At 41.8% G+C, this 27,775-nt stretch overlaps 1 protein-coding gene across 2 annotated transcripts in view; it reads right to left on the bottom strand.

Moving 5' to 3' along the window:
* ARHGEF3 (Rho guanine nucleotide exchange factor 3) overlaps window positions 1-27,468 on the bottom strand; it is a 121,893-nt gene extending 94,425 nt beyond the window's left edge. The window contains exons 1-2 of one of the 2 annotated variants that reach the window (XM_033140956.1): window positions 27,394-27,468; window positions 15,734-15,826 (exon numbers count right to left, since the gene is read on the bottom strand). In XM_033140956.1, the coding sequence (XP_032996847.1) occupies window positions 15,734-15,826; window positions 27,394-27,431 (131 nt within the window). In that variant the 5' untranslated portion in view covers window positions 27,432-27,468. The remainder of the gene's footprint in view (window positions 1-15,733; window positions 15,827-27,393) is intronic. The other variant, XM_033140957.1, reaches the window with a different exon arrangement.
* Window positions 27,469-27,775: the final 307 nt, after the last annotated feature.

A 27,775-nucleotide genomic window follows, 5' to 3' on the forward strand; every position in this document is an offset into this window, starting at 1 on the left:
GACTTCTTTTTTACTTAGTTTCTCCCCCACCCCCAACCCAATAATATTACTGCCTGATTGTGGGGTGGGAAGGAAGAGGGTGATGATAATCAGAAGGTGGAGGGACTCTCAAGTCCTGCCCCAGGAACAAAACTGACATGAGCGAATGAATGAGGGACAGGCATGCAGGTAGAGGCATGGAGCACCCCCCACCAATGCAACGGCTTTGCTGGCCAGGAAGAAGGAAGCCAAGGAGGGTGAATGAGTGAGGGGTGGTGAGACAGATCACCTGTGTAAGCTGCCCCCGCCCCCACTCTTCAGCTCTCCACCACTCTTTTTGTGCCGTTTCACTACCATTTCCAGGTTCAAATTATATATTTATTTCATGGCAATGCACACTAAATGCAATGTGTTTAAGTGGAGAGTGCCTGTATAGTGCACTGAGGCTATAATTCTAAACACAGAATGTTAAGATTGATTGGAATCCAAGAGTTTCACTTACAAGTAAATGTGTCCAGAATCAGGATGCAAGATACAAGAATAATATTCACTGCAGTGTATCAGTGTCAAGCAAAAACTGAATATTTATTCATTGAACGAAGATCATCATACTTTTCACTTCACAGAATGCTATAACAGTCTACCCAAATGGAAATTTATTTGATATAAAATGTCTATTGCTGTCACTATCACATCATCTTAAAATTAGCACTTAATACCCATAAGCCACCTAAGAAATTACTACATCCATGCTAAAGTTTAAATTACTCCCCTAAATACCCCAGGGGAAGAATAAAGGAAATACCGGTATGTTGCTGAAGCTGAGAACCCATCTTTCAATATTTATTAGAAAACAGGCAAATATAGTCAGGCCTCCTTAGTACTAAGCAAGGGAAGCATGAAGTCTGGGTATACATACAAAAAACACTTACCGGTAGTTGCCCATTAACACATAAATACATAAAAGTGTACACCTTAAAAATAGGGTAGCAGTGAACTAATAGCAAACATCTTGGACAAATTAATATAAATGCTTAAGCAAATATACAAATATTCACACGCTAGCAAGGTTATGCTTAAAATTCTACATGGCAGGCTTAAGCAATATGTGGACCGAGAACTCCCAGAAGTGCAAGCTGGATTTCGAAGGGGCAGAGGAACCAGAGACCAAATTGCAAACATGCACTGGATTATGGAGAAAGCTAGAGAGTTCCAGAAAAACATTTACTTCTGTTTCATTGACTACGCAAAAGCTTTTGACTGTGTCGACCACAGCAAACTATGGCAAGTTCTTAAAGAAATGGGAGTGCCTGATCACCTCATCCTTCTCCTGAGAAATATCTATGTGGGACAAGAAGCTACAGATAGAACTGGATATGGAACAACTGATTGGTTCAAAATTGGGAAAGGAGTACGACAAGGCTGTATATTGTCTCCCTGCTTATTTAACTTATATGCAGAATTCATCATGCAAAAGGCTGGACTGCATGAATCCCAAACCGGAATTAAGATTGCCGGAAGAAATATCAACAACCTCAGATATGCTGATGACACAACCTTGATGGCAGAAAGTGAGGAAGAATTAAAGAACCTTTTAATGAGGGTGAAAGAGGAGAGCGCAAAATATGGTCTGAAGCTCAACATCAAAAAAACTAAGATCATGACCACTGGTCCCATCACCTCCTGGCAAATAAAAGGGGAAGAAATGGAGGCAGTGAGAAATTTTACTTTCTTGGGTTCCATGATCACTGCAGATGGTGACAGCAGTCACGAAATTAGAAGACGCCTGCTTCTTGGGAGAAAAGCAATGACAAACCTAGATAGCATCTTTAAAAGCAGAGACATCACCTTGCCAACAAAGGTCCGTATAGTTAAAGCTATGGTTTTCCCAGTAGTAATGTATGGAAGTGAGAGCTGGACCATAAAGAAGGCTGATCGCCGAAGAATTGATGCTTCTGAATTATGGTGCTGGAGGAGACTCTTGACTGCAAGAAGATCAAACTTATCCATTCTTAAGGAAATCAGGCCTGAGTGCTCACTGGAAGGACAGATCCTGAAGCTGAGGCTCCAATACTTTGGCCACCTCGTGAGAAGAGAAGACTCCCTGGAAAAGACCCTGATGTTGGGAAAGATGGAGGGCACAAGGAGAAGGGGACGACAGAGGACAAGATGGTTGGACAGTGTTCTCGAAGCTACCAACCTGAGTCTGACCAAATTGCGGGAGACAGTGGAAGACAGGAGTGCCTGGCGTGCTCTGGTACATGGGGTCACGAAGAGTCAGACACTACTAGACAACTAAACAACAACAACAAATATACTGTTTATCAATGAAACTGTGTTTTCTCAGATTCAGTTTTAGTTTAAGATAAAAAAGCCCATACAAAACATTAATCCACCTTTATGGCAATTGTTGAAATGATAGAAGAAAAACAAATAGCTTTTCTTGGTGAAGTCTGCCCCCTGCTGTTCAATGTTGTTAAATCCCCATTATAGAAATAATAGTTAAAGAAGAATGTAGAACAGCACCACTTTACACAGGAATCAGATAAGAATGGTCTCCATTGAAGAAATGTTTCACATCTGAATTCACTGTGCAAGAACAGCTTAATCAAAAAAATCTGTTTGTTTATAATAGGGACAAATGTAAGGTTCTACACTTAGGAAGAAAGAACCAAATGCACGAATAGAAGATGGGGAGCACCTGGATTGCCAGTAGTAGGCTACATGTGAAAAGGATCTAGGGATCTTAGTAAATGACAAGCTTAACATGAGTCAACAGTGTGCTGCAGCAACAAAAAAAGTTAATGCTATTCTAGGCTACATCAACATAAATATAGTGTCCAAATAAGTAACATTACCACTCTATTCTGCCTTGGTCAGACCACACCTGGAGTACTGTGTCCAGTTCTGGGAAGCGAAATTTAAGAAGGATATTGACAAGCTGGAATGTGTGCAGAAGAGGGCAACCAAGATGATCGAGTGTCTGGAAACCAAGCCTTATGAGGAATGGTTGAGGGAATTGGGTATGTCTAGCCTGGTAAATTTGGGATGCGGGTGGCGCTGTGGGTTAAACCACAGAGCCTAGGGCTTGCTGATCAGAAGGTCAGCGGTTCGAATCCCCATGACGGGGTGAGCTCCCATTGCTCGGTCCCAGCTCCTGCCCACCTAGCAGTTCAAAAGCATGTCAAAGTGCAAGTATATAAATAGGTACCGCTCCAGCGGGAAGGTAAACGGCGTTTCCGTGCACTGCTCTGGTTCACCAGAAGCAGCTTAGTCATGCTGGCCACATGACCTGGAAACTGCATGCCAGTTCCCTCGGCCAATAACATGAGATGAGCGCCACAACCACAGAGTTGGACATAACTGGACCTAATGGTCAGGGGTCCCTTTACCTTACCTAGCCTGGTATAGAGGAGACTTCAAAAATATGATAGACATCTTGAAATTTCTAAAAGGCTGTCAAATGGAGGATGGAACAACCTTGTTTTGCTCCAGTGGCAACGACCCAGACTAAATGATTCAACTTACAAAATAGGAGATTTCAACTAAACATCAGGAAGAACTTTGATGATAAAAGCTGTTCGACCGTGGAACACAGAAGAGGTGGTGGACTTTCCTTCCTTGGAGGTTTTTAAGCAGAGATTGGATGACCATCTGTCATGTATGATTTAGTTGAGATTCCTGCTCTGCAGGGGGTTGGACTAGATGACCCCTCAAAGTCCTTTTCAACTCTACAGTTCTATGTTTCTATGAAATCTAGTGTATAAATATTAAGCACAACTCTGGTGGAGAGGAAAATCCTGCGAAGTGTTTCAAAACAATTTTTGAATGAATCTTCTAGACATATCATAAATTAAACATATGATCTTATTCAAACTCTAGATGTGGATCACGATTCAGCATCTCTGCAACATACAAGGAAGTTTTCTTTGAGAAGCAAAACACTCTTGTCATTATCTAATGCCTGTAGGCCAATATGATGTTAAAGGCAGAAGGGAAAGCACAGATAAGGAGTTGGAAACTGTTGCCAACCACTCCATCCACACTTGTCTGAAGCTCTGCTCCATAGCCATACTGGAGGAATAGCACAGGGAGGGCAACAGCCATTGTGCTGTGGTTCCATGGGTGAATGGGACAGGTGGGTTGAACAGCCCACCTATCAATCATGTGATGTCATAATGATGCAGTGTGGTTGACAGATGGGTTGCCCCACTCACCTGTCAAAACTGGCCCATGTGGTTTGCTACCCCTGACATAGTGTCCGTGTCTGCCCTGTCTCACTATCCACCTGCTGTTAGCTAGCTGGCCTATATTTAAATCATGGGTGGCTAATCTGTGACCCTCCCGCCCCAGACTAAAACTCACATCATCCCTGACTAGTGGCCAGACTGGCTAGGGCTGATGGGAATTGCAGCCCAACAATATCTGGAGGGCCACAGGTTAGCTGCTCCTGTAACATCACCCATCCTCATTTTGCAGTCCTATCCTTAGATGAGGGTTGGATGATCTTTTACACCTGAAGTTCCAACCTTACTATTTTATGAAACATGACGGAGGCCACATCTCAAGATGCCTCCTAGGCAGAGTCATCTTAGAGATTATTGATAAACAATCCAACAAGGGGAGACAGAGTAGAAAATAATGAGTTAAGCTGCACCAGATATCTTTTTAAATGTAATGGCTATACTATTACTTCTGCCAAGAACTTCCCAAAGGTTGTTCTGTGGAATATTGTTTCTCTTGCACTTCTGTAAATATTTGGCAATTCCTGATGGAAATGGCAACTCCCTTACTTGGTTTCAGAGTTTTTGTGCAATACTTTAAAATCCACATAGCTAAAAACTGTGCCACAACAAAAAGAGAAAGTAGAGAGAGCCGGAACAGAAAGCAAACTGAATTCTCAATCACAGTTTCACTGCAGTGAAGCTATTAACTTTGGAACTGCTATCTTGAAGTGTCAGACACATGTAAATTGATATACTGTGTGCAGCACTTTGCTCAAATTAGGGAACATAAAGTACATGTTAAGCAGCTTCCCCATACAAGACTACGGCTTTATACTATACAGTACTGTTTCCCATTCTGTAATGCACAGTGCAAATACTACATTGTGGGAAATAATAAAAATAATATTGCCAGCATCATATGAATCTATGGAGTGGTTGCATCTAGCATACTGTTCTGCCAGCCCAAGGTCTCAAGGTGATATTTTAGATAACCTGGCCCTAACAAGTACCCTCCATGTTCAGAAGTCACTGAATAGCCACTGCTAAGAAGCAAAAGGAAAGGGATGGTGCCTTCATGCCACATACCAGTATGTGGGCTTCCCATAGTCAACTGGCTAACCACTGTAGAATGCACACACTGTTTTAGATACACTTATGTTCTGATCAGGGGTGTTAACTTGAATAAAATATTGTGGGGCCCAGGTAAGCCCCGCCCTGCATACTTGATCACATGATGCAGTGCGTACACAGCATTTGAATGGGAATGTCCATCAACTTTGGGGGGCAGCCCCCTCAAATATATTATTTTGTGGGCTGAAACCCCCCACAGCCTCTAGGAGTTGGCTCCTATGGTTCTGATGTACAAAACAATCCCCAAATATTTTAATAAGGGTTTGAGGCAAAAAATGTGCAGTAGACCAAGCAGTCCCTTTGGGCTGCTCAAAATGTCCTTTAAATTCTTCTTTAAATGCTAGTTCTGCAAGGGATTAATCAAAAACTACAACTTATTTGCATGCACCTGGATAGTGGTAACAGTGCATCAAACATCAGAGGTAATGAGCTAATGTCAAATAAACTGCTTTCTGTGAATCTTTATCCCCATGATGTTTTTATCGTGTTAGTCTGTTCTGAGTATTTTTCCACTTAAGCCTGAGGTTCATGTGAATTTTTATTTGCTTCTGGAACCTCTTTTCCTTTTGTCATATGGCCTATTTTTCTGAGAGCATATATGAGAGACTGAGATCACCTTCTGGACTGCCATCATGTTAACCATTAAAAAACAATGTTTTGTAGTCATTTCTGGGCGTGCAATACAAGAACTGTTATGCTATGTGACTCATGTTCTCCAAGTGAATCCTCAACTTAACAGGCTCTTTGCCCATTTTCTTTAAACAACAGCTTCCAAGGGCTTTGGAATACCATGCAATTGTTTCTATTATAATAACTTAAATCTACTCCTGTTAGGGATACAACATGTACAGCAAGGTATTAAATGTGAACTTATTCTACAGTGTTCCAGAACAGAAGATTTTAAATTTAATGAACATTACTGCTTTGCTATACAATACTTAGGGATGCGGGTGGTGCTGTGGGTTAAACCACAGAGCCTAGGGCTTGCCGATCAGAAGGTTGGCAGTTCGAAAGCACATCAAAGTGCAAGCAGATAAATAGGTACCTCTCCGGCGGGAAGGTAAACAGCGTTTCCATGCGCTGCTCTGGTTCACCAGAAGCGGCTTAGTCATGCTGGCCACATGACCCGGAAGCTGTACACCGGCTCCCTCAGCCAGTAAAGCAAGATGAGTGCCGCAACCCCAGAGTTGTCCGCAACTGGACCTAACGGTCAGGGGTCCCTTTACCTTTACCTGTATACAGTACTTAATGTAACATCCATAAGGCATGAAAAGAATACTCTCTCATTATATCTTCATTATAAGCTTCAGAAATCACACACACAAATCAACATCAATTGAGGAGAGTTAATTATGAAATCAATCAGCACAACACACTATCACTTGACAATATGATAGTGGCAGAGAAAGAAAAATCCTGCCATTAATGTTTTGGTGGCCATTTGAACAAACCTTAAGTTGATTTGAGCATGAAAGTGTTAAACATGAGTTTAAATGTCTGTAGTCCTCCAGTGATTGTTGGCCTGCAACTCCCATCTTCATTGATCATTGTTCATGCTGGCAGGAGAAATCTAAGTGGGGGTCCCCAAAGATCTGTACCGGGACCTGTGTTTTTTAACTTCTACTTGTGGTTATTTATTAATTTATAAATCAACTCATACATACCTCTCAACATAATTTACAAACAAGCCATAAAAACTGCTTAAAATACTTTTAAAAAAGAACAAAAAATTACTCAAGTCATATGTTCATTTAATGTGTTTGGGAACTGGATCTTAGAAGTGTACTGGATAAGGCATAGTGGAGAAAACTATAGCTTAGTTTCTCTTTTAGATCCATCTCCACAAATATCTAAGAAAACTCCTGGTTCTTGACTCCAGTCCAGGGGTCCCCAAACTAAGGCCCGGGGGCTAGATACGGCTCAATTGCCTTCCAAATCTGGCCCGCGGACGGTCCAGGAATCAGCGTGTTTTTACATGAGGTAGGTAGGTAGGTAGGTTTATTTCGGCCATGTGGCCCATATCACATCATAAAACACATTCATCATAATACACACAGAGTAAAACAGATTAACAAACTTAAACAATACAGTACGAAAACAATTTTAAAACAACCCATTTGCACCCTTCCATCTAAATCACACTGAGATCTGAGTAGTCCAACTGAACTAGTTTTTTTAAAATTAAAATAAAAATCTGTTAAAAATTAATTTATCAGCTATTTTATCGCCCCAATAATAGGTCTTAATTATTTTCTGCATTGTCATAAATCGGAAGAGAACCATTCCTCTTCTTTGTAAATAGCACATTAGTCAAAAACCTAGCAACCATATGGGTTCTATTTGGTTCCTCATCATTTAATAAGTAGATTAATTTAGCATCCTGAGTTCCATCTTGGGTTTTCTTCAAAAGTGGAACCAAAAATTTGGACCGAGCTGCCGAATGAATTGGACAGCAAAAAAATATATGCTGTAAGGATTCTGTGGAACCAGTATTACAGTCGCAAAGGAGGGAGATTTGACCATTGGAAAGTCTATTGCTCAAAACATTTGATGGGAAAACATTAAATCTGGCTTTTAAGAAGGCATACCTATACCTCACAACAGAGAGATTGGTTAAGTAGTGTGGTAGTTTCTTTGGTGGTAATAGGCCTAAGTTAGATGGTGAGCAAGTTCCGTGACTTGTCAGAGAGGTAAGCTGAAAATCAGTCTCCTCTAACTTTTGAGAAAAAGCTCTTTTGGCTGAGACTAAGTCCAGTTCCAGGAGATCGAATGGGGATAACCCAATGTCCACGAGTTTATTATGGATAGCTTTCAACCAAGGACTAGAGAAGCCATCTCTCCAAAGACATTGGATCAGGTGGAGATTAGGAAGTCTATGCCACAATGATAGCCAGTAGCTTAAAATACGTTTCCATAAAATGGTTCCTAGTGATGGTACATTTAATTCTAGTCGTATAGCTGAATTGCTTACGCATCTGGGTAATTTTAACAACCTTCTCAAAAACTGATTTTGGATTGTCTCCAGAAGGGTTAGGTTAACAAAGGGTCCCCATAGAGGAATCGCGTACGCCAATGTTGCAATCACTTTAGCATTGAAAACCTTTAGCGCAGATGGAACGTGGAATGCCCCATCTAAAAAGAAAAAGCGGAGAAGCGCAAAGGCAGAGGCCTTGGCTCTGTTTGATGTATAAGTAACATGTGTTTTCCAGCCCATATTATACTGTAAATAAACACCCAAATACTGAAATTTAAAAACCTGCTCAATGGTTATCCCATCTATTTTCCAATTATATGTTCTTTGGCTATTTGAGAAAATTAGAACTTTAGATTTAACATGGTTTATTGTAAGGGAATTAGACTTACAATATAGACCAAAAATCTTTAGAGCTCTCCTTAAACCAATTCTTGAAAAGGATAAAATCACCGCATCATCGGCATACAGTAAAAGGGGGCAACGATATTGAGCAAGATGAGGGGCATGAATATTTTCTTGAGATTCTATCAGGGGAATTCTCATATCACAGATAAAAAGGTTAAAAAGAAAAGGAGCAAGTATGCATCCCTGACGCACTCCCCTGTTAATAGGAACAGAGTTTGATAGGTCGCCAGCAGGGGTAAGTCTAACCCTGGCAGCTGACCCGTTATGCAGTTGAGTTATTAGCCACAAAAGCCTTCTATCAATTCCCCATCTGGCCAGTTTTTCCCATAGTAGTTCTCTAGGGATGCTATCAAAAGCAGCCTTCAGGTCAATAAAGGCCGCACAAAGTTGGCCTCTATTTGGGGAAGAGTACTTACGGATTAAATGATATAGAACCACCGCATGATCAGTAGTAGATTGGTGCTGTCTAAATCCTGCTTGTTCTGGACCAATCAGGTTACTGTCATCTGCCCATTTGGTGAGCTTATTTAACAAAAAACGGGCATAAATTTTCCCAACTATGGACAATAAACTGATGCTCCTATAGTTCCCTGGGTCCTCTGGTGCACCCTTTTTAAAAATTGGGATAATGATTGCATCCTTCCATATTTTTGGAACTTTACCACTGTTGTTAACTGCATCAAATATGGTAGCCAAAACTTTTGCCCACCAATCTGCATGGGTTTTTATGGCTTCCGCCGGGATGAGATCTGGGCCCGGGGCTTTACCATTTTTAAGTTCAAATATAAGATCTAAAACTTCATCTGGGTCCGTTGGAGGCCAAAGAGGAAGATGATTATATAAATCATCATTTAAATTAGTAGTAATATCAGGTAAAGTAAAGTAGTTTCTTAGGAAGGATTCCCATATTGGTGCAGAAATGACTGATAGAGGATAATTTCTGGATTTGCAGTTGATCAGAAGCCAAAACTGGCGGGAATCACGAGAATTTGAGGCAGCCACCAATGCCTGCCATCTGTTCAATCGCCATTCCTGTTTGGCCCTTTTTTGTGATTGTTTATACAGGGATTTTGCCTGATGGTATTCTTTGGGGAGCACATCTGCTCCAGAAATTTTATAGTCATTATAAATGGTACTTAGGATTTGTCTGGCATATTTGCAGTCAGAGTTAAACCAAGGGGCGCCCCTCCTGTGATGGATTCGGTTCACCTGATGGTCCGGAACGGTAAAAAAAGAAGTAAGCTCATCCGAAAGATTAACAAAGAGATTAATAATTTGTTGTTGGTCATAGGGAGTTGAGACGAAGCTTGAATAGGTTTGTATTATCGTCTGATGAAAGAAATCAGAATATCTTTGGGCCTCCACTGCAGACCATTTTGTACCTTTAACTCTTGTAGCCGCACTTATATCCATATATGTGGGATGCCTTTCTTCAACTAGGTCCCAATCAGTCCGCATTTTAGCGACTAAGGGGAGATGGTCACTTAGCTGCACATTATCGACTTTAAAATATAGAAATTTAGGAAATGCATCTTTAGATACTATAAAATAATCTAAAACACTGTTGCTTGATGAACTTAAGTGGGTAAATTCACCCGGAATGTCCGGGGGACAATTCCCGTTTAAAATTAACAAATTTAAACGTAAAATTAAATGATAAAGGAGGGTGCCTGCCACATTCACCCTAGAGTCTTTGGATTTTCTGTGGGTATGATGGGAGAAATCAGTACTCTGCTGAACAGGAGTGATCCACCATTTAGCTTTACAGAGAGAGTCCCAATTTGCAGCGATACGCGCGTTAAAATCTCCTCCCAACACTGAGAGGGTATCTGGATATTTAATATAACAAAAGGTAAGATGGTCTTCCAGAGTTTCCCATCTGGAATGTAAGTCTGCTATTTGGCCTCCTGGAGGAAGATATACATTAGTAACTAATAACTCAAATTTACTGTTTGAAATCAAACCTGAAATCACAAAAGGGGGAGAAGATTTAATAAGGGTGAGTTTGGCGTGTAGTTTTAGAGACATTGCTATAGCCAAGCCACCCTTGGCCCGTCCACCTTTAAGGGACCGGGCTGCTGGAAGTGAGATAATTTCGTATCCATTAATTCTCAATGAGTCCTCTTCCCAAGTCTCCTGTAGAAGGATTATTTGAAATTGGTTCAAGAATTTTAAGAATTCAGGGTCTGATTTCTTCCCCCTCCACCCTGCAATATTCCAACATAGGAATGAAAGCAAATGGTGTTCTGGTTGATTATTTGATGGTCAAAAAGGGGGAGGGAGGGAGTCAGGATTTGAAGGGTTCTCAGTTCTAAAGAAGTCAGTAATTTTGCCCGACAAGGTAGATTTTTTGGGCATGGTAGCCTGATGAGTAAGACCGCTTGTTACCCTAGAGATGGATTCTCGACTTGACATATAAGGTTTGTCATTAGGAGTTTGTATAATTTTGTTAATACGTCCTATCGGATCTTCAACAATAATATCTTGGGACATGTTCAGCTTACTCACATTAGAAGAAAATGGCTTAATACGATTGGATACCCGCATGTCCGTGCTAAGCACTTTATATGGGGTACCCAATTCGGACTCGTTAAGTTCTCTCATTTTATCCCAGGCTGACGAAGTAGCTATATTTGCCTCGGAGGGAAGTTGTATGGGAGATGGGACTGAAGGGGAACTTTTCACCTCCGGCTTGTTGACAAGTGGGTTCATCTCTGCAGCTACCTGCCGGCAGAGAGGGGCAGATGGTTTTCCAACCCACAACTCTAGCTCATGATGGTATAGACGGGGGGCAGAGTTTGAAGCACAATCAAGCAGGTTTTGCTTCAGTGGCTCCATCTTTTCCTTTGTCAGGGTTATCAAACAAGAGCGCAGGGTGTCAAGTTTGTGGAGTATTTCACTCTGGGCTTCTTGAGGGAGAACTTGGTAGGAGTATAATAAGTTGTTTTCAAAACTATCAAGGTCATTTCCTTGATTTGTCGCATGCGTAAGCCCATGGGAGTCCGTCTTTTGGTGGTCTTTGGTAGTCAGGTTGGTCGGGTGATTAAAGTTTCCATCTGAGGAGATTAAATCAATTAGGGCAAGTTGATCAGTCTTATGTTGAGGGATTTTTGAAAAAGTTACAAAATGAGGAAAAAGAGGTGTTGGAGGCGCCTCATTTTTAAAATGTCTTGATATTCTTACGCCGCTTATCTTCAGACGATCTCTGCATTTGTACACTGTTTTTGCCAATCTCCAGTCTCGAAATGAGACCACCGCCCTAGCACGAATGCCGTCAAAGTGTAGATATTCGACATAAGCTAGGTCAGTAGGATTGATAAGAATACCTGGCATATAGGCCTTTAAAAAGCCCCATAAATGGGCTTTACGCTCCTCTTGTCGTTGAAATCCTGGGGGCTTAGGGTATCTTGACAGAACAAGTTTGTCTTGAGACAATACCAATTTCCAGTTATTGTTTGGCGGAATTTTCTTCTTATGGGGTTTGGGTTCATCTGCAGATAAGACGTAGGCCCAAGGATCTTGAATCAGGGGATCTTGCTTGACATTTGGTGTGTATAGGTACACTTGGGAGTCCAGAGATTCCAATGCACGATCTGAGCAAGGGATTAGGGTATTCTTTTGCTTAGATAGCTTGGGTGGCTCCTTGACTGGAGGTATCGCCAAGTTCCCTCTGTTTGAGGGACTCTCAAGAAGTTTAAATAGCTTTTTGAAATTCATTTTTTTATATTTCATTGCCTTGGCGTTTTTAACATTTTTGCTCTTCTTTACATTGGTGAATCTCCTTTTGAGAGCTTTAGCTTTAGCCCTACAGCTTCTTTTTGTCTTCTTTAATAATTTATTTTTACGAAAGAGGGAAGAGGGGTTACTATTGCTTGCGGGTTCTGTGGTCTCACTGCCATGTTTTCCCCAAAAGGTTTTACAAGTGTCTGTCACGATGGTCAAAATTTTAGTACAAATGGCAAGAAAAGATTTTATGAGTTCAATGTCCTCTGTTAAAAGCACAAGCCACTTTATAATTGAAAGATCCTCGTCATTTGTCTCAGTGGTTTGAGAATTAGGATCATTAGTTGTTTTAGCATTTCCAGAGGACAGTTCTGCAATTTGCTTTAACATTAGTTCCTCGATTATTTGGGCTTGGGGTAACTTGTGGGGTGTTCGGGATTTAGGACTCAGTTTCTGAGGTGACTCAGCAGTTCTAACGCTTACCTTTGTCCCCTTGGTGTAACTTCCCTCAGCACAATCCTCTCTCTGCACAGCAGGTCCTTCATTGTGGATGTTAGGAGGCTCGGCGAGGGAGGGGATAGAGTCTGGGTCCAGCCGTTTCTTAGTCACCCCCACTTTGCCCTTGCTCCGATAGCAACGAGTAATTTTTGTTTGCACTTTCTTAGGAGTAGGTCTTTTCCTGCAAGATCCCGAATCTTTCAGTGGAGGCCTTGAAGTTTTACAGCCACTCCGAGTCGACACCATTATTTTGCTTACAGTTTAAAAAAGTCACACTGCCATTCATTAGCTGAGATATAATGGCAGGGAGTACAGACAGGCAGAGATAAAGATGAAAGGGTGGTTAGGGTGAAGATATGAGGCTTCCTTCTTCAGTTAACGCTGAAGGCCCCGGCACTCCCCTGGCTTGTATCCAAGTGAAAATCAGCAGTTTATAGCAACTTCCTTGGATCTTGCTTCCTTTAAAACATTTAGGATAAAACCGGATGGTTTAAGCTAAAAACTAAGCTAAAAAAGTTAAAAGATAAAACAATATAAAACAGTAAAAATCAAGGAAAAACAAACCAGGGAGGTACGGCAATCAGAGAGAGATGTTACTCCCTCCCCTCCCGGAAGTATAAGTCCTTTACATGAGTAGAATGTGTCCTTTTATTTAAACTGCATCTCTGGGTTATTTGTGGGGCATAGGAATTCGTTCATATTTTTTTTCAAAATATAGTCCGGCACCCCACAAGGTCTGAGGGACAGTGGACCGGCCCCCTGCTGAAAAAGTTTGCTGACCCCTGCTCCAGTCTGTATTGATGGTTCTTGACTCCAGTCTGTCTTGCACATGTAAACAGAGTCAGTTCCACTTGGAATACTATCATCTTGTAAATGGGACAAAAACTAAACATACTAGAATTCTGTCTTTGCTCACTAAAAAATGTAGCATAATACAGTAAGAAATGATACAAATTCAAGGCCAAAGGTTTTTTTTTTACATTTAAAATAGTTTTTCGTCTCTAAACCAGTTCTGTAATCAGCTATTACATACAGAAGGCAAGAATTTAATCTCTCTCCTTCCAAATTCTAGGTCCACAATGTGTTCTCACAACATAAAAAGTAACAGAATGAAGGGTCCCCCGTTTTCCTGAAAAGTAGCAGTGGGCAAATGCAGTAGATAATCACCCTGTCTAACACTGCTTCAAATGAGGGAGAGGGGAATTAAAAAGAAACAGCTTTAGTCACCCTTCTGCCTATTAGGATTTGACCCTTGCTTGTTGAAACTTACTACAGCTGCACTCCTAATCCTACCTTGCTCTAATACATGATAAACAGAAAATCAGTTATGACATGAATACATACCTAGCAGTCACTGAAAGCTTGAATATCACTCAAGTCATTCCAATTTGTACAGACTTCTGCAGTTTGTCCAAGAACACTTATTTCCCAATACTGAAGAGAGGCTCTACATGTGTTCTATGCTCCATTGAGATTGGGATCCCCCCACTTATGGAGGGGGGTTACGTTCCAGGCCATCACGCACGTAAGTGAAATCACGTAAAGCAGGAGGCACCCACCAAAAAGCCTCTAAATATCTATTTCCCCCTCCCTCCCTCTCTCTAATCCAAATCAAAATATCAAGAGTTGAAACTCTGGAACCAGCTGGAGGCTTGAGGATATGCAGGAAAGAGGCTGCTGCTGCTGTGCTATCCTGTGCACCAGGTGTTAGGCAGGGAGGCTGAGCAGCCTAAACAAAGCCCTGCTGCGTCTCCAGTCTCTTTGGGGCTTCCTCTGCCCTCACTGACATCCCCTTTGGGCTCTGGGGAAGGTCTCCCCACAAGCCATGAGGACTACCCAGCTCTCCCCCACCATTTCCTGGTATGATTCTATCTATCTACCTACCTACCTACCTACACAGTCGCGAATGAGTAGAATGCCTGTATAACATGCTCAGAAGGCTCACTTCAGGGAGTGACTGGCCTTGTATAAAATTACTACACAGACAAAAGTCCGCTTGGAATACAGCTTAAAGAGGAGTTAAGTGATTGCATGCACCAGGCTTATATTATGCTAACAGAAAACTAGCAAGGGGTGGGGTGGGGACTTCTATCCCAGTCCAGTTCCTGCTATAAAGGTAAAGGGACCCCTGATCATTAGGTCCAGTCATGTTCGACTCTGGGGTTACGGCGCTCATCTCGTGTTACTGGCCGAGGGAACGGTTGTGCTGCTTCCAGGTCATGTGGCCAGCATGACAAAGCTGCTTCTGGCGAACCAGAGCAGTGCATGGAAATGCCATTTACCTTCCTGCTGGAGTGGTACCTATTTATCTACTTGCACTTTGATGTGCTTTCTAACTGCTAGGTGGGCAGGAGCTGGGAACAAGCAACGGGAACTCACCCTGTTGCGGGGATTCGAACCGCCGACCTTCTGATCAGCAAGCCCTAGGCTCTGTGGTTTAACCCACAGTGCCACCCACGTCCTGTCCCTGCTATAGTAGCTTCCTATATGCAGGGTGGGAACCCCCTCCCATTGTGTATCTGAAATGTGACACACAAACACAACATCAGCACATCTGAAATGACCTGAATCCATTGTACCCCTACAAAACCCTGTTATTCTGTGTAGAAACTAGCCTAGGGTTACTAAACTGAAGACACAAATGTAAACACTGTACTCTTTCCATTCAAAATGAAGGCTGCCTATCACGTTCTTCCTTTGTCCTCCTTATTTCAAAACTACAGTATCTGTTTGCCTCATGTATATTCTTTCTCTCATGAAAAATGCAACAATCCAAGAAAAAAAAAAGTTGCCTTACCATGCTGTGTTTTCTTCTGTCTCTCTTTGGGCACACTGGCTTATCACTGTAGGGCTGTTTATAAGAATGGCAGGTCTACTAGTGTTCATTGCCCTTAAAGAAAATACAAACCTGGATTGAGCAATTAAAGAAAACAATTTACACATGAACACTTCCACATATCTATGAAATTTTTACTATTGTCTCCTCGATGCAAGTGAACAAGATTGCTTTCACTATCAGTAGCAGTTAAAAGGTAGGCAATGGATTGCCACAAATATGGTAGAACTAAGAGCACCCCTGTCCAGATACACTTTCTTTCTTCTCCATTTGCTAGCAGTCTGGCAAGCATCAGAGTCAACTACAGTGGGTGTGTGGGTGTGTCCTGAAGCTGGTGGACACTTACTTCTGCATACTTCATTTTCAATCCACTTCAAAGAAACACACACACACACAAACACACAGCATTGCAATGACATTACTGTCAATGCTACTGTGATACTGTTCTATCCTCCCGAACATTCCTAATTAGCTACTGAACTCTGGCAGCAGCTCAGCAGCAACAAGGAGCAAAGAACAATGCAAAAGAATCAAAACAACAAATCTAATATCCATTAATGTTTTTGTTGCTATTGTAAGCCCCCAACAGGGGAATCTGATTTTCCTACTATGCGAAAAGTTGGGGTAAGGTATATTTCTCATGAATGTTTGAGGTTAAGATAAAGGAAATGAGAAACAAGCAGAGTTTTAGTTGTATGAAAAATAAGTCAACTGAATGTTAGGCCTTGTTTTGTCAACTATCCCCCCCCTCAAAACAGCTAACACAATTTGCCTTTTGTTTTTATCTCTGAGTGTGTGCCAAGACAGTTGGTGTCAATAGGATTATGCCCACAGGCTATGCAAAGCAGAAGGAACAGTGCTTGAAAAGCAGCATTCAGAGCTAGCTCATTACTGTAATATAATATTCAATTTCTAACATTAGGTTTTAACACTGTAAATGTGCCAGCAATATTCACCCACATTACTAGGTCTTTGAAAAATAAAATTGCAAGTACAGTAGATTTAGAAGCTACCATAAAATATTACTGACCACAATTACTGCCAAACTACAATGAATCTAGGAGGGTTCCAATACAAAGGTGGCTTGTTGGTTATGAATAAAGCCTGAACTCAGCCCAGCCAATTTCCACAGCCCACCAAGAGACACACAAGTTACAATGCAAACTAGAAGTTGCTTTCAAAAGAGTCACAATCAAAGACAGAATTTGCCAATAAGTTGCATCAGCAAAGGTTGCAACTTCTTTATTGACTCTGGTCCTTTGCTTTTCCTGGAATAATACTTTCTTAAGTGCTTTCAGAATAAAACAAAATAGCATAACAAATAAAAATAGAGACAGGCCCATCCCCTGACCTACAATCAAATGGATATAATAATAGTAGTAAAGGCAAAGGGACATAGAAGAACCTTATCTAACAAGTTATATTTAAAGACAAAAACATACCTTTAAACCCTACTGGAAAATCAAAACTGAGGATTATGTTCTAGTATCATGAGATGATGCACTCCCAAGATAAGGAATACAAGGAAATAATAAGAAGTAAAGCATACTATAAGGCAAAAAGAGACAGGGAATATAAAGAAGAAGAAGAGGAGGAGGAGTTTGGATTTGATATCCTGCTTTATCACTACCTGAAGGAGTCTCAAAGCAGCTAACAATCTCCCTTCCCTTCCTCCCCCACAACAAACACTCTGTGAGGTGAGTGGGGCTGAGAGATTTCAAAGAAGTGTGACTAGCCCAAGGTCACCCAGCAGCTGCATGTGGAGGAGTGGAGACGCGAACCTGGTTACCCAGATTACGAGTCTACCGCTCTTAACCACTACACCACACTGGCAAATAAGAAGAATTATTATAGTAAAGACAAATAAGCTAGCAAAATTGATGTCTACATGGAAACTAAGCCCAATTCAGGAAAAAAGAGGACACATCTGGATAAAAATTAGACCTAATAAAAACCAATGTGAGCAGCAAAATTTAAGAAAGGAAAGCAGCTGAAGATAAGACATGATAAGCCTATATAAAAGGGCACTGCAATAATGAAGTGCAGACAGTGGGGAATAATCAACCAGTCTGTCTTTTATTTTCACCTGATACCCCCAAAGCTCAAAGATATGCAAGAGTGGGAAAGGGAAAGGAAAAGGAAAAGAAAAGGATGAAAAGAAACATCAGAATTAAACTTCCAAAGAAATGGGGATTTATTTACAGAACTCCCCCACAAAAATAAAAGGTTAAAAGAGGCAGAAGTGGAATTATGATGTCATAAGAAATTTCAGTTTTCTATAAATTCCATTTTTTAAAAGACATCCATTGAGAACAGAACCACAAGGCAAGCAGGTATATTAGCAAAAGGCAGTGATGTCAAGAATAGAAAGATACAGTTGTGTGTTATAAAAAAAAACGAAGCCAAAATATTGTAGAAAGCAATATAAATCAATAAGGAATGCTATAAACCGAATACAAAAATAAACAACACCCTAGGACACCCACAACAGAAAGAGTGAAAGAAGAAGAGAAACAAGACATGGGGCAGAAAACCTGCAGAGGGGTTGACGATGTCAAGTGGCAAACCTAAACACTACAGGCCAGCATCTTGTGCTAGTGAATTAAACACTATGCATCTAGAAAAGATTATGAGGAAAGCCATTAGCTGTATTTTCCACAAAATGTTAAGACACAGCTATTTTTCATGCAAGTATTCCATTGATACTAACAGATTCCATCATTAGTACTGCACCAGCTGTTTCCTGACCTGTTTGGCCCTTATGCACACATTCCCTTTTGTTAAAATGTCTGTTCTTCCGAAGCCACTACCCATGTAAGTAGCCCAGAAGGTTGTACAGAAGGTTCATAAACAGAAAGGAGAGTTTTCCTCTCTGTGTTTGGGGACCCTCCTTTATCAGGGCCTCTGATCACACAAAGGGTTCTACGTGCATTAAAGTGAACATGAGTAAAATACCCCTGCAGGCATTCCTCATGCCATGTAGGGAGGATTGGGGACTAAGTATACAGTACAGGGAAATACATGCAAGAAGATAGGGCAGGAGTGTTTGTGAGAGCAGATCTGGGGGAGATGCAGGAAACTATGTGGTGGGGTGGGGGGGGAGATGGAGGTGAAGTCCAATTATGCAAGTGGAAATCCAATGCACAATCCGTCAGCAATTGATGTAACTCAGTACATGGGCGTACCGAAGGGGGGGCAGGGGGGGCAGCTGCCCCCCCCTGGAAGCAAGCTGCCCCCCCAGAAGCAAAAATGATCGGCATTCTTTTCCGTATTTTTTTCCCCATGAGCATTTGTTTTCCTGGCTGGGCACAATTTCTCACCCTTTCCCTCCCTGCATCCTCCCTCCTCCACCTCCCCTAGAAGCAAGCTGCCGCCCCCCAGCAAAAATGATCAGCGTTCAAAACTTCAAAGCATTCCCCCCCCCTAATTATTTTTTTCAGAAGCATTTCCCCACCCGCGATCGCTCTCCCCCACTGCATCCTCCCTCCTCCCTCCCTCCTCCTGATGCAGCCATTGGCTAATATCGCTGAGGCACAGGCCAATGGGTGGGCAGCTCTGCAAGGCTGAGAGCAGGAAGAGGGCTGGCTCAGCACGTGCACGTGTCTCCTCCTTGGCCCCTCTGCTTTTTGCTTCTGCTTTCTGCCTCAACACCAGCCCAGCGCAGTAGTCCAGCAGCAGTAAGTAATTTATTTCTGGGAACTTCGTGTATAAGAAACCTTTCTGAAAAGTTATAGCTTTCTAGGTCCTTTCCTTAGGTTGTGGTCAAAGAGATAAAATGTCCTTCATAATTCAGTCCCCCTCAAGTCCTTTATGGGAAGAAATTGTTGTGGCCAATTGGCCATTGTGATGCATTGACAATTTGGTCTCCCATAAAACATCCTTTTGAAATAAGCCTGCAGGGGGTTGGTTGGGGTCTGAAGACAATAATGTCTGAAGACATAATTAGTTTAAAAAAAGGAGGAAGATAATAATAGTCAAGAAAGGAGAGAATAAAACTCAAATCTAAACTCTGAAAACCCAGATTTCCATCTTTCCTTGCCAGAAAGCAGAGTTGGTCTGAACTCCAACCCATTACACCAGTATTAAAAAATAATAAAATTTATGCTCCAACGCTTGCAGACACATTGCTTTCATACCTAAATTGAGAGTTGGAAGGGACCCTGAGGTCACCTAGTCCAACCCCCTAAAATACAGGGTTCACAACAAGATTTGTACTACCAGAGAGAGACACACACACTTGGATAAATACCTACTTTATATGGAAGCCTTTAACACAGATGGGGTGCTTATTATAACACATAAACTACCCAAGTTGGGCAAAGTCTCTAGAGAAGAATTAATAGTTAATAAAGATAAAAGGGAACACACACAGGAATTGAGAATGGATGAGTACCTTTCACTTATATTTTTATATTTTATATTGGCAGTGCCAGTAGGCCACGAGTTTCTGCAGAGCTCTAACTTTTGTAACAATGTGTCAGGGGCAAGGGGACATTGTCTAGAGGGGCTCCCTTGAGGGCATAGATTCGTTCCTTACTGCTCAACTTGGGAGACTTCGGCGGCCTGTTTTGGTTGTGGACCGTGTTATAAGAATTTTTAAGGTCTTTCATATTTATATAATATATATGTGTTATTAATGTATGAAACAAATAAGGCCACATGTCTGAAAACAGCACAGGAAGACAGGCCTCATTCCATTTTTACTCCTAGCTGGCCAAGTGTTTTCATCTGCAGGGAGGAGGTGAGAAGTCTCTGCCTGAGTGATTCTCTGGCATCCAGAGTGCCAGATGATGGGCCATTTCCCTCACAAAGGACGACCATTAGCTCTACCGGCCATGGCAGGAAACCTTTTGTTTTACAGAAATGTGTGTCTGGGAGGGGTGAAGGAGAGATGGCACAGGTGTGGAAAATTCCCAAGTTACCTCCTCTGACCCTCCCAAATTTATTTGCTAATTTATTTCCATTTATTTCCATATGCTTTATATTGGATTTCTTGGGTGGGGCCTGTGTTTTGGCACCAAAAGTACAATATTTGGGGGAGGGAGAGACTATGGGAAATTGCAAAGGGGGCGTCCAAAAGAGTAGTGGTGGGTTTTTGCAGGGATAAATAAAAGAAGAGGAAAAGAATGGGATGTGTGTGTATGTGTAAGGGGTTGATTTCAGGGAGCCGAAATGGCACCGGGAGATGTGTGTGCATGTGTAAGCAACGCTGAAGCGATTTAAGATGCAGGGTGCATTTTGGGACAGGTGGCAACCCAAGCAGATCAGAGCCCTGCTTAATTTGCTTTGCTTCTCCACTATGGCACTTTCCTCTTTCCCCCACCTCTGTGGCTTCTCCTTCCCTTTGCTCCCCAGTCGTATCCATATGGCGGGCGGGGATCTTTGTGCCATGGGGCGCTGCTGCGTGCATGTGGGGGGCGCCGGAGGGATCGTTGAACCATGGCGCCAGGTAGGCTTAAGACGGCCCTGGGCGTGACCATGGCTTGCCCCCCCCTAGTTTTGATCCTGGGTACGCCCCTGACTCAGTATGTTTGTATTTTACTCACTTTGTACACAAAACTTACTCTAGTTCCAAATAAAACACATACACATCTCATTGCTTGACTAGTTCTTTTGTTTATATTATTCTGGAAAACAGAAGGAAAAAATATGACCACAGAATCAAATGAAGGGCTACACCCAAGTAATATATGGCATCTGCTTTGAAGCCACTTGCAAAAATAATTTCATGAACATGTCCCAGCAGGTATATATTAGTCAGCACACCAACATCATCTGCAGTAACACCACAAAATACATCCTCAGACTCTGGCTTTCCTCCTTATGTGTGTATGCAAACACACGTTTGAACACACAAGCATGTGATAAATGGGAGGGTCCTGGCTGTTGGGTGACTTATGTGTAATTAAACCTAACAGGCTAAGAATTTGCAAGGATAGTTCTTGATTGTCAATCGTACTTTAGGAATACAGCACTGAAAATTGATATTTTAAATGGAAACTTTTGCTATTGCAGATAGAGGGATATAAAGTACACTTTTTTCTGTGGAGGACGGGGATTCCATTTCATTTCCCCCCCTCTTCTTGAAGTACCTATGTGGTCTCCTTTGTAATCTAACACAATTGTAGGGAATATTATTAAAAACTTCAGTAGCTGGAACTAGAATTTTACAATCCAATCCCATACATGTCTACTCAGAAAAAAATGTCATTGGGTTCAATGGTGCTTATTCCCTGGTAAGGAGATATAGGACTGCATCCTAAGGATTTCTGCCCAATTATTTTCCACATAAAGAAAGGTAATGCACAGTATCCCTCATTCTTAAAACAAAATCCATCATACCAACTGGATGCAGCAGTACCTAAACAAAAAGGGAAGACGTACCAAGTATGGATATCCCATTGATTTAAACCCTTAAAAAGTAAAATAAATGATACATAGGCCCGCAATTCTATATCATTGTATGTTCGCTAAATACTTTTAGATTTGCAGGACTGAGATTTTAGATCTGCTTCTTGCAACATCAATACTACTAGGAAGAAATAGCCCAAAAAACAACATCAACCATCCTCAAGAACTTTCCCCAAAGATAATAGCTTAATAATCAAGTGTTCTGATCAATTACAGGTAGTTAGCCATGTTGGTCTGCCGTAGTCGAAACAAAATAAAATAAAAAAAATCATTCCAGTAGCACCTTAGAGACCAACAAAGTTTGTTCTTGGTATGAGCTTTCGTGTGCATGCACACTTCTTCAGATACTTCAGATCTGAAAAGTGTGCATGCACACGAAAGCTCATACCAAGAACAAACTTTGTTGATCTCTAAGGTGCTACTGGAAGGAATTTTTTATTATTATTATTTTGTTCTGACCAACTTAGTGGTCTTTTCCCAACACTGATATATTTAAATAAGCACTTTACAGAAGCCTAGACATTCAAACTACATGGTACACACTCAGATCCTGTTAAAAATGATGTACAAAATAATAAAATGCAAGGCAGAGAATAGTGGTTGCATGTGCCAAAGTTTGATCAAGATATCTTCCTGATCTCAAAATGTTTAGAACTTTCAAGTCCAAACCAGTACACTGAGTTCTGCCTAAACAGTGGGTGGGAACACTGATGAGATGTGCTTTCTGCCATGTAGCCAACTGCAGTTGACAACCTAGTTACTCCATTCTAGATCAACTTAAGTTTCTGAATACACTTCAAAGGCTGAATACATCATGTAGAGTACATTACAATAATACAGTCCAGAAGCTATCAGGCCATATATCAAAATGATCAAAAATATAAGATTTGTTTTAGGCTTTGCATGATCCGTGAGCCAGGCCTCTGCCCTGAAAGACAAATGTAATAATGTTTAAAACCTCTCATGTGAGTGACAGATACATAAACTATACTAACTGGAAGCTGTTTCAAAACTCCAACCACAAAAAATCACATTTCTCTCAGGAAAATTGCCCCTCTTTTCTAAGTAATTATCTCCCTATTGGCCCTAACCCAACATGGGGAGTGTTGAAACTTCCAAAACTATATATTCCCAAAGATTCAAAGGACTATCTATGATGATATGACATAGATAAATGCTTGCAGAATAGGGTAATGAGACTCTGTAGTAGAAGCTTACTGGATATTCATAGCTCACAACAAGCCACCACACTTGGGTCTGCCATGCACAATTGTACAAATACATTCAAAAGAATAATAAAGTTGAAGCAAGACATCAGCTATCAGTTTAGTCAAGACATCAATCCTCATGCCGACTGCACCTAAATCTAGGGTTTTTGGAAGCAACCAGGTGGTGCCAGAGTACTATTAAATCCTCTACTTTTATATAAAATCTGGTTATGTATTATAGCACCTTAAAAACTTACAGATGGACAGAACAATCCAGACAATAAAAAGCCAGTGTAAATTACCCTGGGGTAAATTATATTAGTGTAACTTATCCCTATTTAGCAGCTGGGATACTTTGTGAAGAATGGCAGGATATCAATTTAATAAATAATTATTTTAAAACAATCCAAGCCTGGCAGAGGGAAAACAAGCCTTTAAAACAGAGTTTGACTTACATCACCCTTTCTGCCAGTGTAAATTCTGCTGGGTTGCTAGGTTACGTGGCCAAGCTGAACTGAGTTTGGAATAGGGGTAAGTGTTCCTATACCCTGTCCCAACCCTGCAAAGGCCCCAGAACACCACTTCTTCAGGGCCTATCCTGGCCTTGGCTCAGTCAGCTTCAGGTGAGCCAAGAAGGTGGAGTTGAGGTATCCAGCTGAGCTGAGGTGTCCAGCTGATGAGCGACTTCAGCTGGCACAACCAGAGATCCACCTATTCCAAATTCCACTCATCCTGGCAGATCTTGGTTTTGGATTTCTCTCTTACTGTGGTATAAGCTTTTCTGAACTAGAATCCACTTCAACCATTTACACAAAGTGCTAACCACAGAAGTGCTGCCAAAAGGACAGGAAATGCAATAGGCATCACCTGTGTGACATTTCTATGCAAACCTGAAGAAGTATATAAGACTGTGTTCACCATTATTACCAGTATTATTATTATTATTATTATTATTTGTATTTATGAATCACCCTTCCTTAAACAGAGCCCAGGGCAATACACAAACAAAGGATAAGCAACACGATTACAGCATTACAAATACAAAATCAAAATATTCATAAGGTAACAGTAATTAAAAACACAGTAATTGCCATGTAAGATGGAAAAAGCCTGGGTAAACAGAAACATCTTTAGTTGATGTTGTTATAATCCCTACAGCAAATGGGAAAGATGCAACTCCACAGTGAGACGGTTCAAGAGTTGAGGCCCCACTACATAGGTCTTCTGTAAGTCCCCTCATCACAACAAATCCTCATAAGGATTACAAGCAATGCCCCGTCTGCTAATCTTAATGATAAAGTCTCCTGGTATTCACAACAGTAACTGGTGATGCCTATCAACTGAGGGGAACACTTTAGGCCTCTGAGGCTGGCTCTGTTCCATGAAACCTTATGCTACCATAAACCTGCTATTCTTGAAGGTGCCATTTTTGTTTTGTTTTTTACCGCTGGCATGCATTTCTTCTAGGCATACTGGTTTCTAAGCTAAAATAAAAGAAGCAGCTACACACTTCAGGTCACCATTATGAAGCTCCTACTATGTTCTCCCAAGTGAGTCCTGCAACAAATTGTTGCAATATATCCTCCTTACCTCCTAACAGAAACACCCATGTTCAGGGTGCCAGGCATCCAGGGAACCATTTCCTACACCAGGATACTGTAAGATTTAAAGGGCTCCTGAAGATCACTAAGCATGTTCAGTCCTCATTGGGCTATTTTCTTTCCCTCTTTAGGTTTTCTTAAAAACATGTTTTGCATTTCTGCATTTCTCAGCATGTACTGTACTTGAGAATGTTAGTACTTTGTTTCTCTGGGCCTAACTACACATTAAATTAAATGTGAAGTGTGCAGAAACATCAGTGTTTCTCAGCAAGATTAATACTAAGCACTGGGGTGATTTTCAATGGCACCAATAGGAGCTTTTTTCTAAGGTAAATGTGGAAGGGGAGATTATTTTCCAAGTGATTATGGCTGTTAAACTTCGCAGTCCTGATTAAAACAGGAGAGGTCTGGATATAGTAGAAGTTCAACTATTTTAGTGTATGTGCTGTCTCAGAGTCTCACTGCACTCAAGATTTAGGTCCTCCCTTTAATATTTGTGTATATTAGCAACAGCAGATAGGAATATTGAAACATATTATTTCAGTATTCAAGATATGCCAGTTCATTTCAGAAGTCCTGAACCAAGACATGTCACTACAGATCCACTTTATTAGATAAGATGCTCATCAACAAAATATTGAAAGTACCTGTATATGTCTGCCACACCTACCATAAGTCACTACAGCTTCTGTCATCTTAAAAAGATGACAGAGCTGTATCATTTAGGTATCGATGTAAACTTTCAATCTGCTTTCAAGTGAAAGTGCATGCCAATACAAACTAACTTGCAGGTCCAATTTCTATTATTCCACTATAAGACAAGTTAAATCAATTGAGTCTTTAGGAAGTGCGAAATGTACTTTATTGTCACTTTTCAAATATTTTTAACGCTGGTTAAGAAAAATGCTTAATTAAACAAGTTCTTTTAGAGTCAGATAGCAAGCCAATTTGGGTCTTGTTTTTTTAAAGAGAATTTCATAGAATCATAGAATTGTAGAGCTGAAATTTTATACCATTTAATTTACAAATCTACTAACATAAAAGATATATTACTTTAAGGCTGCCTCTAATGCAACGATGGGGAACCTCTGGCCCTTCAGATGCTGTTAAGACTTCAGTTCCCATCAGTCCTAGCCAGTATAGCCAAAGGTCATGGATGATGGGAGTTGTAGTCCAACAGATTCTCTATCTCTGCTCTAACGGCTACTTCACACTATGCATTCTGCAGTTGTGATGCTGCATGACCAAGTACATGCAAATCTGAAGCCTTGTTACTTGTTCTGAGAACCACAATTGTTGAAAAGAAGCTCTACACCTATACAACAATATAGCCTATCAACATGTCATCATGTCTCTGGGTCTGTCATATTCATGCTGTCATAATGATCATGGAACTGGATCACATGAAGACATTCTTCATGTCAAACAGCCCCTATTTCCTCCCATTCCTGTACTAATCTGACATGCTTAGCCAGTGCAAAATAGTAAAATAGCAAGAGGTGGTGGATTCTCCTTGGAGATTTTCAAGCAGAGGCTAGATGGCCATCTCTCATGTGTGACAGTTGAGATTCCTGCTTTGCAGGGGGTTGGACTAGATGACCTTCAGGGGTACCTTCCAACTCTATAATTCATCAAGGAGCAAAGGAGAGGGTAAACTAGGCAAACCTACAGGAGCGCCTGTTAAAAATAAACTCATCTGATTTACTGCGAGAGCCTTCATAGATAACAGCCTACTTTTATCAGAAGGAAGAAAAAAAAAAGGACGCTTCTTATCGTCCTACAGCTGGTGACTAATGTGGATAACTCGTCGGGAATTTGCCAGCACTCGGAGCAATTCCTGATGAAGGTACCCCCCCCCCCCAATCTGCAAGCAGGAAGGTGCCCAGCTCTGTCACTTAACCAAACCATTTGGCGATCGCCAAATACTATATAGCCTCCCTCTCTTCAGCCCAGGAGAAGCATAACGGGCGTTTTCTGCATTCACAATAAAAAGCTAGATGGGTTGGTGGGATTGGGGGGGGGGAGGAGCTCCCCTTGCCAATGTGAATCTTTTAAACCTTCCGTCCTCGACGGCACGTGATTGGGGGTTTCCGAGAACACGACGTCTCCTCTGTGGGGGGCCGCCACTTCTGGAAACGCTCTTGGGGGGGCGGGCTGCTGCTTTTGTTTTGGTCTTTTCAGTGCCAGAGAAGTTCCCTCAGCTCAAGCTGAGCAAAAACAACAACAGCAAGAAAAACCACCCTGGTCCCTTTTTTTGAGTTTCCACTTGACAGGCGGCGTCCCCGCCCCACTCTCGAAGCCAAAAGCTCTGCTCTCTCTCTCGGTTCAAATAAACTTCTGCGAAGGAACCGTCGCCCACCCCCCAGCCTGTTGCTTCTCGCAGGCGCCGCATGTCCCTTACCTGGCGCTTGGTGGCTCCTCTTCGTCAGCCCCCTGCATGGGAAGCTCCGGAGGAGGTGAGGCGGGAGCTGCCGGCCGACCGCGGCGCTCCCGCGCAGACCTGGCAGCAACTGAGGCGCGGAGCTGCGCGAGGTGCCGCGTGAGGGGCGCCGCTTTCCCACCAGCTCGGAAAGAAAAGAGAAGCGGGTCTGTCAGCAGCCAGCCAGCCAGCCAGCCAGCCGATCAGGCCCCGGGCTGGTGGGCGGGAGCTGCTAATGGGAAAGCAAGGCGGCAGCAGCGGCTTCAAGCCCCCTGTCAAGCAGCCGCGCGGAGCCGGGGGTGAGGGGGCTCCTGACAGGACGGGCGGCCACAAAAATAAAAATAAAAGAGAAGGGGGGAAATGA

Source organism: Lacerta agilis, chromosome 2 (assembly GCF_009819535.1).
Source record: "Lacerta agilis isolate rLacAgi1 chromosome 2, rLacAgi1.pri, whole genome shotgun sequence".
Taxonomy (NCBI): Eukaryota; Metazoa; Chordata; class Lepidosauria; order Squamata; family Lacertidae; genus Lacerta; species Lacerta agilis.